A 12,578-nucleotide genomic window follows, 5' to 3' on the forward strand; every position below is an offset into this window, starting at 1 on the left:
TTTCATGCAACCTCCCTTCTCCTTACTAATTTGCAGATATGATCAATTTTGAACTTATTTTTAAAAAATTATTTTATTTATGTATGTGTGTGTGCCTACAATGCTGCATGTATATATGCTCTGTGTGTTTATGTATATGTGTGTGCAATGCTCTGTGTATATATGCTCTATGTGTGTTTGTGCATGTGAGTTCCTGCAAAGGGTTGAAGAAGGGATCAGACTCCTGGAAGCTAGACAATGATTTGGGTGAGAGGAAAGCTGAAGGCAGCAAGATGAGGTGAAAAGTAATGGCAGAAGTATAAGAGGAGATGTCAATACTGTGGGTGGCATGGGGAGGGGAAGGAGGGCAGTTTGGACCAGGAGCCACCATCCATGTGAGATGACCTGAGCAAAGGCATGGAGGGAAAGGTGAATCAAAAATCAGTCTGAATATGTTCTGAGCAAGGTTTTGGTGTGTAAATTCTTAAGTTACATTGGGAATTTAATTTCTAGGCTCTGTAAATTTACAGTTTGTTTCCTTGGCCCATCCCCATCCCCATCCCCATCCCCATCCCCATCCCCATCCCCATCCCCATCCCCATCCCCATCCCCATCCCCATCCCCATCCCCATCCCCATCCCCTCACTCCTAAGCTCACTGAAACAGCTAAATAATTAAATCCTGAAATGCTTTTAGGATATGCTTTGTTGTTGAAACACATCTGCTACATGTTGGGCTAGCTCTTCCCAGCAGATGTTCTTTTCCTTTGGCTTGTTTGTTTATCTATGGAAATGAATATCTTAAACATCCTTCCCGCTAAGTTTAATAAAAAGAAATCCTTCCCACACTCCTCTTCTTCACTCTGCCCCTCACGGTCCTTTATCAAACCTCTGAAGACATATGCTGTGCAGCTAATTACTTTCCCTTCAGTCTGCACTGAAGTTGCTGCAAGAGAAGGCCACCCCGCCTCTGAAGAGAACTCACTGGGACTCATTTGCACACAGTCCTCTCTTGTCTAAAAAAAAAAAAGAATGTTTTTTTAGTGCATACCCGGAATCACTGGGACTATGGATTCCCTCTGTAGTCAAACGCAGTACAATCTCTGTCAAGAAGTTAACAAGTGCTTTTAAAGTATGACCTGCTAACTAAAAACTGGGCAGAGCAAATAACAAAAACCCAAAATAAGAAATTGTAGAATTTGATAATAAAAAAACTAGTTTTTTCCTGTTTTTCTCCTCTTAAAAAATGCAATTTGAGAAAGATTGGGTGTTATAGGAAAGCAAGCAGGCACATAGTCTTTGATAGGCACTTTACAAGGATAATAGCCACAAGGAGATTTAATAAACACCAGGAGATGCTAATAATCTCTGAATTTACTAGAACCTCTTGGTTAAAGAGCCTCTAGGGAACCTGTAAGAGAGGCATTTTCTTTCAGATTCTGCACGGAGATGGCCAAAACTATATTGACTCAATAAAAAGACATAACTAAGTCACCTTTGAAATAAAGATGACGAAGGATGAAAAAGAAATTTTAATTAAGCCAAGTGTAGAATCATGTAGTAGCAAGAGAAGCCATGAGGGATTCCTTTAAGGTATGCGGAAATGCCATAACATCAAAACAGGAAGCAGCTCTCTGCCCCCAGACCCTGTGAGAGAGAGACCCAACCGCCTGGTCAGGTGGGCACTCCTGAGGCTGCAGAGCGGAAGAGACCACCAACACTGCTCACCCCTGCCCACATCCCTGGCCCAAGAGGAAACTGTATAAGGCCTCTGGGCTCCCGTGGGGGAGGGCCCAGGAGCGGCAGGACCCCTGTGCCTGAGACACCACCAGAACCAGAAGGAAACAGACCGGACAAACAGTTCTCTACACCCAAATCCCGTGGGAGGGAGAGCTGAACCTTCAGAGAGGCAGACAAGCCTGGGAAACCAGAAGAGACTGCTCTCTGCACACACATCTCGGACGCCAGAGGAAAAAGCCAAAGACCATCTGGAACCCTGGTGCACTGAAGCTCCCGGAAACGGCTGCACAGGTCTTCCTGGTTGCTGCCGCTGCAGAGAGCCCGTGGGTAGCACCCCACGAGCGAATTTGAGCCTTGGGACCACAGGTAAGACCTACTTTTCTGCTGCAAGAAAGCTGCCTAGTGAACTCAAGACACAGGCCCACAGGAACAGCTGAAGACCTGTAGAGAGGAAAAACTACATGCCGGAAGCAGAACACTCTGTCCCCATAACTGACTGAAAGAGAGGAAAACAGGTCTACAGCACTCCTGACACACAGGCTTATAGGACAGTCTAGCCACTGTCAGAAATAGCAGAACAAAGTAACACTAGAGATAATCTAATGGCGAGAGGCAAGCGCAGGAACCCAAGCAACAGAAACCAAGACTACATGGCACCATCGGAGCCCAATTCTCCCATCAAAACAAACATGGTATATCCAAACACACCAGAAAAGCAAGATCTAGTTCCAAAATCATTTTTGATCATGATGCTGGAGGACTTCAAGAAAGACGTGAAGAACTCCCTTAGAGAACAAGTAGAAGCCTACAGAGAGGAATTGCAAAAATGCCTGAAAGAATCGCAAAAATCCCTGAAAGAATTCCAGGAAAACATAAATAAACAAGTAGAAGCCCATAGAGAGGAGACACAAAAATCCCTGAAAGAATTCCAGGAAAACATAAATAAACAAGTAGAAGCCCATAGAGAGGAGACACAAAAATCCCTGAAAGAATTCCAGGAAAACACAATCAAACAGTTGAAGGAATTAAAAATGGAAATAGAAGCAATCAAGAAAGAACACATGGAAACAACCCTGGATATAGAAAACCAAAAGAAGAGACAAGGAGCTGTAGATACAAGCTTCACCAACAGAATACAAGAGATGGAAGAGAGAATCTCAGGAGCAGAAGATTCCATAGAAATCATTGACTCAACTGTCAAAGATAATGTAAAGCGGAAAAAGCTACTCGTCCAAAACATACAGGAAATCCAGGACTCAATGAGAAGATCAAACTTAAGGATAATAGGTATAGAAGAGAGTGAAGACTCCCAGCTCAAAGGACCAGTAAATATCTTCAACAAAATCATAGAAGAAAACTTCCCTAACCTAAAAAAAGAGATACCCATAGACATACAAGAAGCCTACAGAACTCCAAATAGATTGGACCAGAAAAGAAACACCTCCCGTCACATAATTGTCAAAACACCAAACGCACAAAATAAAGAAAGAATATTAAAAGCAGTAAGGGAAAAAGGTCAAGTAACATATAAAGGGAGACCTATCAGAATCACACCAGACTTCTCGCCAGAAACTATGAAGGCCAGAAGATCCTGGACTGATGTCATACAGACCCTAAGAGAACACAAATGCCAGCCCAGGTTACTGTATCCAGCAAAACTCTCAATTAACATTGATGGAGAAACCAAGATATTCCACGACAAAACCAAATTTACACAATATCTTTCCACAAATCCAGCACTACAAAGGATAATAAATGGTAAAGCCCAACATAAGGAGGCAAGCTATACCCTAGAAGAAGCAAGAAACTAATCGTCTTGGCAACAAAACAAAGAGAATGAAAGCACACAAACATAACCTCACATCCAAATATGAATATAACGGGAAGCAATAATCACTATTCCTTAATATCTCTCAATATCAATGGCCTCAACTCCCCAATAAAAAGACATAGATTAACAAACTGGATACACAACGAGGACCCTGCATTCTGCTGCCTACAGGAAACACACCTCAGACACAAAGACAGACACTACCTCAGAGTGAAAGGCTGGAAAACAAATTTCCAAGCAAATGGTCAGAAGAAGCAAGCTGGAGTAGCCATTCTAATATCAAATAAAATCAATTTCCAACTAAAAGTCATCAAAAAAGATAAGGAAGGACACTTCATATTCATCAAAGGAAAAATCCACCAAGATGAACTCTCAATCCTAAATATCTATGCCCCAAATACAAGGGCACCTACATATGTAAAAGAAACCTTACTAAAGCTCAAAGCACACATTGCACCTCACACAATAATAGTGGGAGATTTCAACACCCCACTCTCATCAATGGACAGATCATGGAAACAGAAATTAAACAGTGATGTCGACAGACTAAGAGAAGTCATGAGCCAAATGGACTTAACGGATATTTATAGAACATTCTATCCTAAAGCAAAAGGATATACCTTCTTCTCAGCTCCTCATGGTACTTTCTCCAAAATTGAACATATAATTGGTCAAAAAACGGGCCTCAACAGGTACAGAAAGATAGAAATAATCCCATGCGTGCTATCGGACCACCACGGCCTAAAACTGGTCTTCAATAACAATAAGGGAAGAATGCCCACATATACTTGGAAATTGAACAATGCTCTACTCAATGATAACCTGGTCAAGGAAGAAATAAAGAAAGAAATTAAAAACTTTTTAGAATTTAATGAAAATGAAGATACAACATACCCAAACTTATGGGACACAATGAAAGCTGTGCTAAGAGGAAAACTCATAGCGCTGAGTGCCTGCAGAAAGAAACAGGAAAGAGCATATGTCAGCAGCTTGACAGCACACCTAAAAGCTCTAGAACAAAAAGAAGCAAATACACCCAGGAGGAGTAGAAGGCAGGAAATAATCAAACTCAGAGCTGAAATCAACCAAGTAGAAACAAAAAGGACCATAGAAAGAATCAACAGAACCAAAAGTTGGTTCTTTGAGAAAATCAACAAGATAGATAAACCCTTAGCCAGACTAACGAGAGGACACAGAGAGTGCGTCCAAATTAACAAAATCAGAAATGAAAAGGGAGACATAACTACAGATTCAGAGGAAATTCAAAAAATCATCAGATCTTACTATAAAAACCTATATTCAACAAAACTTGAAAGTGTGGAGGAAATGGACAATTTCCTAGACAGATACCAGGTACCGAAGTTAAATCAGGAACAGATAAACCAGTTAAACAACCCCATAACTCCTAAGGAAATAGAAGCAGTCATTAAAGGTCTCCCAACCAAAAAGAGCCCAGGTCCAGACAGGTTTAGTGCAGAATTCTATCAAACCTTCATAGAAGACCTCATACCAATATTATCCAAACTATTCCACAAAATTGAAACAGATGGAGCCCTACCGAATTCCTTCTGCGAAGCCACAATTACTCTTATACCTAAACCACACAAAGACCCAACAAAGAAAGAGAACTTCAGATCAATTTCCCTTATGAATATCGACGCAAAACAGGAGAAGTAGTCTTTGTAGACCGTAAAGGTGAGAAAAGTATTTAAATCCATGTGGAGTCACATTCAATACCATGGAAGCCTAAGAAAATGAGACTTTAATTATGGTTTATTTTCCTTACCATCATTTAGCTTATGTTTTATGGATCAATGTCCTATTAAGAAAGCATAATATTCTAAAAGAAAGCTAGTTTACTTTTTGTTCCTACCTGAAGAAAAAAATTTTTTCTCCCACCTAAACATTTGTAGGATATTCCCTCACATACTTAAAATTCATGTTGTTGTGGGATGTGTCTGCAGATAAATTCTTCTGGGACCTCTGATCAGTTGTGTCTGGTGCCCCCTTTCCATCGGCCCATTTGGGTCTTAGTGTGAGGAAATTTCTTCTCTCAAATCCCTGTCACTGCTTATTGAATTTATCTTTTTTTCTTTTCTTTTCAGGTAAAGCAGTTACCCAAAGGAGGGAGTCAAAGTTATAGGCAGTTGTATGCTGCCCAATGTGGGGTCTGGAACCAAACCTGGGTCCTCTGTAGGACTAGTGCATGCTTTTAACTGCTACACTACCATCTGTAGCTCCCAGCGCCTCTGTCTTCATGCTTTTGTTTTTCATGAGTTTCCTCTGCCACATAATGTGCTTCCCACATTCTCAGCATGTCTGCCCTATCTGCTTTAAACGTTGAGTGCATGTGTTCCATTGTCACAATTGGTTTCTCCTCCCCCTCCTCCCCCTCCTCCCCCTCCTCCCCCTTCTCCTTCTCCTCCTCCTCCTCTTCCTCCTCCTCTTCTTCTTCTCATTATATTCCTTTCTTTTCTTCTTTGTTTCTTTCACACAATCTTGTTCATTTTTCATTTCTTTTTCTTTCAGTCTGCTTTTTATCTGAGATGCTTTGCTCATATTAGAAACTATGTTGGATATGTAACAGAGGATGGCCTTGTCTGGCATCAGTGGGAGGAGGAGCCCTTTGTCCTATGAAGGGGAAATGCCAGGGCAGGGAGGCAGGAGGGAATGGGTGGGTGGGTAGGGGAGCACCCTCAATTAAAATGGGGGCGGGGGATGGTATTGGTGGTTTCTGGAGGAGAAAAAGAGGAAAGGGAATAACATTTAAAATGTAAATTAAAACTCCAATAAAAGAAAATAAAAAAGATAAAAAAATGACCATGGGGATTTGTGTGTGTGCTTGTGTGTGTGTGTGTGTGTGTGTGTGTGTGTGTGTGGTTTGTTGAGTATTCCAAATGATACTTATGTTTAATGTGATGTTACAATATAGCATTTTAAAAAAATCAATTCTGATGGTTTCTTAATTTCCTCCCCCAAAAGTTAAATGGAATAAATCATTTGTATTTCTTTTAAATTCCCACCCATTGCTCTAATTCTGGTTTCTCATTTTTGACAACTGAGGCCAGGGAAAGAGGCAAAGCTCCTTGCCCATGTCCAAAGTTTCATGCCATTTGTGAGTGGCTCAGTTCTTTTTTGTTGAACTGAGACTGTTTCCATCTCTAAGAAACACCTGATAATATTTTGCCTAATCTCCAGCATTTTTGCTAGAGTATATTAAATTAAATTAAAAATTACCAAGAATACTTCCAAGATTCAAGCCATTTTCAGGAGAAGTGAGCATCTGTCCCATTCACTCTCTTCATGGGCAGCAGGAGCATGGAAGGACACCTCTATGTTTAGAGCTGCTGGCCTGCCATATGCCATTTCAAACTGGAAGCCACCCAGCAATTAGCATCTGTTCAATGCTTGGGCCATGGTTGGCAGCCTACATCCTAATGAACCTTTGGAATAAAACCAGTTCATAATGCAAGAAATAAACACACTCTTAATTACCTAATTTCTCTCACAGTTATCCATATTTTAGTTCGAAACTAAAATTTGCAAAATGCAACTGTGAAAAATGGACTAGAATTTTGGATTAATTTACATTTTATAGTTGCAAATTGAAGGTGATGGGGAAAAGCAGGATAAAACAATAAGAAAATTTTATTCTGTCCCCACATGTGAATTTTTTTGGTTTTGTTTTTGTTTTTTTTTCTTTTGTTTTCTTTAGAGAAGGAAAAATTGAGAGGAAAAAGCCTGAGAATCAACTATGTGCTCAGTGGAACAGAGCCATCAAACAAGGTGCAGATCTTTCCCAGGAAACTCAAGACTGACTGAATTCAGAAGGCAGAGTTCTGCTACCGATATCACCATCTACGAGTTCAAGAAATGCCAAAGGGATTTCTCTCAAACTTCTTGTATGCCCATGACTGTGGGCCAGAGTTCTGCCTTGGGGCTCTTAATGTCTCCTGGGAAGTTCTAACTCTTGCTTGCCTAGTCTCTTCGTTCTTTGAACTTGGCTTTGAACTTTGAACTTGTGGTGAGAGATGTCTTGAGAAACAGGATCTTTCCTGCAGTGGATTCTTCTGCTCTCCTTGAATATGTAGTCTTTATCTTTCCATCAGACGTGCCATAATGCCATCATGTTTTTGATTTTTAATGAAATCAGCATCATGGAGCTGGTACTTCCTCTTCCATTGTTTTCACACCTAAGAGTCTGGAATTTGCACTGTTTGTATGGTAGTCAGGAGTAAAGGAAGGACAGGTACAAATTTAAAGAGGAGAGACTGTACTCATAACTCTGCAGAGGAACTTAAAAGATCTGATATTCTGGAAGTCTTGGTAGAGATCTTCATCTAGCACCCAGTCTGGACACAAGGTAATAATCTCTCTCTAGAATGAACTAGGAAGTAGGTGGGCATATTGCACACTTATAACTCCAGTGTTTGGTACAAGGTGGAGGGTGTGTAACTTTGAGGCTAAGTCGTGCTACAAAGCAACAGCATGAAAAGAATAAGAAAGAAGGAAGAAGGAAACAAGGAAACAAGGAAGAAAAGAAAGAAAAATGGAAACCAGAGTGGTGTCCAGGGTGTACTCTCTCTTTTACATTGTCTTATTAAATTGCTGTCAGAATTCTGCAGACTGTCCCCCAAATTCATAAATGAGCAGCTTCCCTGACCATCTTTGATGTCTAATGTTCTCCTTTGATTCTTAGAACTATTCTGGGTACTGTCCTTTACTCTGTCATTTCCTTTCCTAGGCAGAGCTAAGATGACACCATTTGCCTGCCCTTGTTTTGGTTGCCTGGGCTTTTAAAAATCTTGCACAAGATTACTTGCCTGTGATAATGCCATAAAGTGTCTCTACTGTGCTTTCTTACAGCCTTAAATTTAAGTCTGTAAATCATTTTTTGTTTGTCTCTGCATATGAGAGAGAGAGAGAGAGAGAGAGAGAGAGAGAGAGAGAGAGAAAGAGAGATCCAATTTTCTCCTTTTGCAACTGTGTATGCCGTTTTCCTAGTGGGAGATGTGTTGACTGTACATCTAAGAGGGATGGGTAATTATATCTACATCTATGTCTACATCTACATCTAATCTATTTCTATCCAATCTATATCTATCTAATCTATATCATCTATATCTATTTCTAATCTATATATAATCTATATCTAACATACATCTATAACTAACATATACTATATTTAATCTATATCTAATCTCTATCTATATACCTCTATCTGTATATTTATATCTATCTATATATAAAATCAAGAAAACCAGGAAGTCCAACATGACATGGATAAATGAACTGCATAGATGTTCCTCAAAATAAGACATGGAATTGGCAAAAAAAAAAAAAAAACCCAAAAGGTATGAAACAATGGACACTATCGTGAAACATCATGGAAATGTCAACCAAATCCACAATGAGAATTTGTTTTGCCACAATAAGAGTTTCTATTTGCAAAAAATAATCAGCAAAAATAAGTATTGGTGAGGGTATGAGCAAAAGAGAATCTTTTCGCTTGATTGGGATGTCTATTACTGTAGTCATTGTGGACTACAGTGTAGAAGTTTCTTACAAATTAAAAATGGAACTAGCATAGGATACAGATATCTCTTTTCTTGATACTCGTCTGGAGGAATCGAAATCAGCATGTAAATGGGAAACTGGCATTCCCATGTTTATTGCAGTAGCTTTCACAATGTGTAATGAATCTAAGCAACAATCAGTGAATGCATGATAAGCAAATGTGGTACACACAGACAGGAGAATGTCTATTCCCCCACTGCAGAGACTGGAATCTGGAGGGTTTTGTGCTAAGTTACATAAAGTAGGCATGGAAGGACAGACCCCACACATAAGCTTAAACCACTGACCCCATGAAGCAGAGTAGAATGGTGCTTATCAGGAATAAGGGTGCTGAGGGTCAGGGGAGAGGACAAGTGCTGGTCAAAGGATACATAATTAGAGTCAAATGGAAGGCAATCTCAGCAGGCTTATTTTACAGCAATGGGACTGCAGTTAATGCTAACATGTTCTGTTCTTAAGAAATGTAAAGAGCATGCATGGGAAATAGCTATCTGAACTGACGCTCCTAAGAACACTCTCAGCCACTCTACAACAGTGTACCATTTTTGAAAACACTATACAGTAGTCTCTGTCAATTTAACACTTTAGTAAAAAGTTTTAAATTAATAACTAGTGGTTTTTATGAAGCCTGTTACTATCATTCAATCTGGCGGTGTCTGAGCAATCAGCAAGCATTGGGCATAGGACTGTCCTTATAGTATTCATATAAGAAAGGGGTCCAGCTTCTACCAACTCTCACTGGCAGGAAAACATCACATCTTCCCTTTCTTACTATGGCTTATGGTTTAAGCGCAGCAACAAAGAAAGGTCATAATCAAATTGGGGGATTAACCACTAATTATCTTTTATTTAAACCATTTCTTTTATATTCATGCATGTATAAAACACACCCCAATTGTTCTTATGCTCCACACCTGTCAAATTTTTCTATCCTCTTCTTGCTCCATTCCCACATTTGTCCTTTCTGTTTTGGGATACACTGAGCTCAACCAAAGCCAGAAGGCTTTGTGACCATAGATTTGGAACTATCCTCTAGAGCATGGTGAGCTCACGAGTGAGCACATAGCTGAAGACAGTGACTCCTCCTTTCTCAGAATCCTTCTGTGGCTAATAGTTCAGCAGGGACACGGATCCATGAGTTACCCCACCCCCATCCTAATTCCTCAACGGGCCACCTTTTGCAAGTCCAGAGAAGGTAACCATAGCGTCTCTGATGAACCCATACTTAATTAACAGTTATAGGAAGCTATCAGAGGTAAATGAAGGTTTCTTTACGTATCTTTAAAAATCTATTGGCAACTAAGGGAGGGGAAGTCAGTTTTCTTCAGCAATATGGCCGCCTAGAAACTTGCCAATGCTTCAGTGGATGGCCGGGACCCAGGCATATTACTATTGCAGCACTAAACAGATTCAATGGGGAGAAAAAAAGCACACATGAGGTTGCAAGAGAGAATAGTGATAGGGGCAGTATGAGAAGAGTTTAAGGGGAGGGAATCTGGGTTACATTTGCTCATAACCCATTGTATGCATGCATGAAATTCTCAAATAACTAATAAATAAATTTAATGTATCATTTTTTTCCTAGAGCAAAGTCCTGGAGAAAGTGCTTTCAAAATGTATGACATTCTCAAATAATCAATAAATAAATCTAATGTATCATACATCTTCCTAGGGCAAAGTCTCAGAGAAAGTGCTTTTAAAATGTACTTTTAGGTGTGTGTTGCAGTTGTTTGGTTCAGTCATGGGTGCTACAACCCTGAGAGTGTGCATTGTAGGCTTCTGGAGTTGGGGATCAGCTATTGCAAAAATAATTGGGACTAATGTCAAGAACCAGCAGAAGTTCGCCTCCACAGTCAAGATGTGGGTCTCTGAAGAAGCAGTGAACGGGAGGAAACTGACAGACATCATAAATCACTACCATGAAAACGTCAAATATCTTCCAGGACATAAGCTGCCAGAAAATGTGGTTGCTGTCGCAAATCTCAGTGAGGCAGTGCAGGATGCAGATCTACTGGTGTTCACCACCCCACACCAGTTCATTCACAAAATCTGTAATGAGATTACTGGCAGGGTGCCCAAGAAGGCTCTTGGCATCATTCACATGGAGAGCATAGATGAGGGCCCGAGAGGACTGATGCTCATTTCCGACATCATTCGAGAGAAGATAGGGATGGACGTTAGCGTGCTGATGGGGGCTAATACAGCCAGGGAGGTGGCTGCTGGGGAGTTTTGTGAGACTACCATTGGTAGCAAAGTTATTCAGAATGGCATTCTCTTCAAAGAGCTGCTTCAGACCTCCAACTTCTGCATCACTGTGGTGGATGATGCTGATGCCGTGGAACTCTGCGGAGCACTAAAACACATCGTTGCCATGGGAACCAACTTCTGCAATGGCCTCCACTGCGGGAACAACAGCAAGGCAGCTGTCCTCCGCCTTGGCCTTGTAGAAATGATCACTTTCACCAGGATCTTCTGCAAGAGCCAGGTGTCCACGACCACCTTCCTTGAGAGCTGTGGCTTTGCCAACCCCATCACTATCTGCTACAGAGGGAGTGACTGCAAGGAGGCTAAGACCTTCCCCAGGATTGGGAAGACTATGGGAAACCTACAAAAGGAAGTGCTGAATGGTCAGACACTTCAAGGACTTAAGACCTCTGCTTTAGTGTACCAATTCCTCAAGCAGAAGGGGCTTCTAGCTAAGTTTCCATTATTTGTAACAGTGTATCGGATCTGTTATGAAGGCAGACCTTCCACAGAGATACTAACCTGCCTCCAGAACCATCCTGCACACATGTGAATGGCATTAAACAATGACTGGGACAACTGTCTTACCTACAGGAGGCGGAGGGTAGAAAGGGAGGTTACATGGACAGACAGATGGACTGAAGAACTTGGAACTTAGGAGAACTTGACAATGAGATTTTCTATGTGACTATAATCTTAAATACCAAAGATATGTGAATTGCTACAGTGGTGTTTCTGAGTTACTAGAAGCGGTTAGTTGACTAAGATGTACTGGGTAGTAGCTAAGTACAGTTATGAACATGCATGTGTGGTTTTTGTTTCTTATTATTTGTATTTCTCTGATCCAAAACTAGGTATTGTTTTAATGATATTTGAAATTTCCCCACTAGAGTAGCCTGTAAGATTGGCCCTTGTTCAGCTCAATTTTAGAGATGAGATTCAAATCTAGATTAGTAGAAGGAAGAATTTCTTTTCTCATTTTCTTGATGTTAAAGTCGACAAGCATTAAAATGGTAATTACAATGGGAAAGTGAATGTGTGTAAAGATTATCACATTTAGCTTTTAAACAATATCTCAAAACTCACACAGTTAACTACTTGGACTTTTGGATTGATCATGTTTTAACAAGTGATTTTTAAATTAATGATCTACTTGCATATGTGCTCTTGCTATAGTTTTCTGTATTCTGTTTCCCTTTTCTTCATTA

General features: G+C 40.4%; 1 protein-coding gene across 2 annotated transcripts; it reads left to right on the forward strand.

Annotated features, from left to right (window-relative positions):
- The first annotated feature begins 10,214 nt into the window (after positions 1-10,214).
- Positions 10,215-12,094, forward strand: Gpd1l2 (glycerol-3-phosphate dehydrogenase 1 like 2). Of its 2 annotated transcripts, none has more exons than XM_039080204.2 (2): positions 10,215-10,321; positions 10,712-12,094. In XM_039080204.2, the coding sequence occupies exon 2, from the start codon at positions 10,868-10,870 to the stop codon at positions 11,921-11,923; it is 1,056 nt and encodes a 351-aa protein (XP_038936132.1). In that variant the 5' UTR covers positions 10,215-10,321; positions 10,712-10,867; the 3' UTR covers positions 11,924-12,094. The 2 variants fall into 2 exon arrangements, with proteins under 2 accessions (XP_038936132.1, XP_038936131.1); XM_039080203.2 differs by having other exon boundaries at positions 10,224-10,381.
- The last annotated feature ends 484 nt before the right edge of the window (positions 12,095-12,578 follow it).

The sequence above is a fragment of the Rattus norvegicus genome, chromosome 7, assembly GCF_036323735.1.
Source record: "Rattus norvegicus strain BN/NHsdMcwi chromosome 7, GRCr8, whole genome shotgun sequence".
In the NCBI taxonomy this organism is placed as follows: domain Eukaryota; kingdom Metazoa; phylum Chordata; class Mammalia; order Rodentia; family Muridae; genus Rattus; species Rattus norvegicus.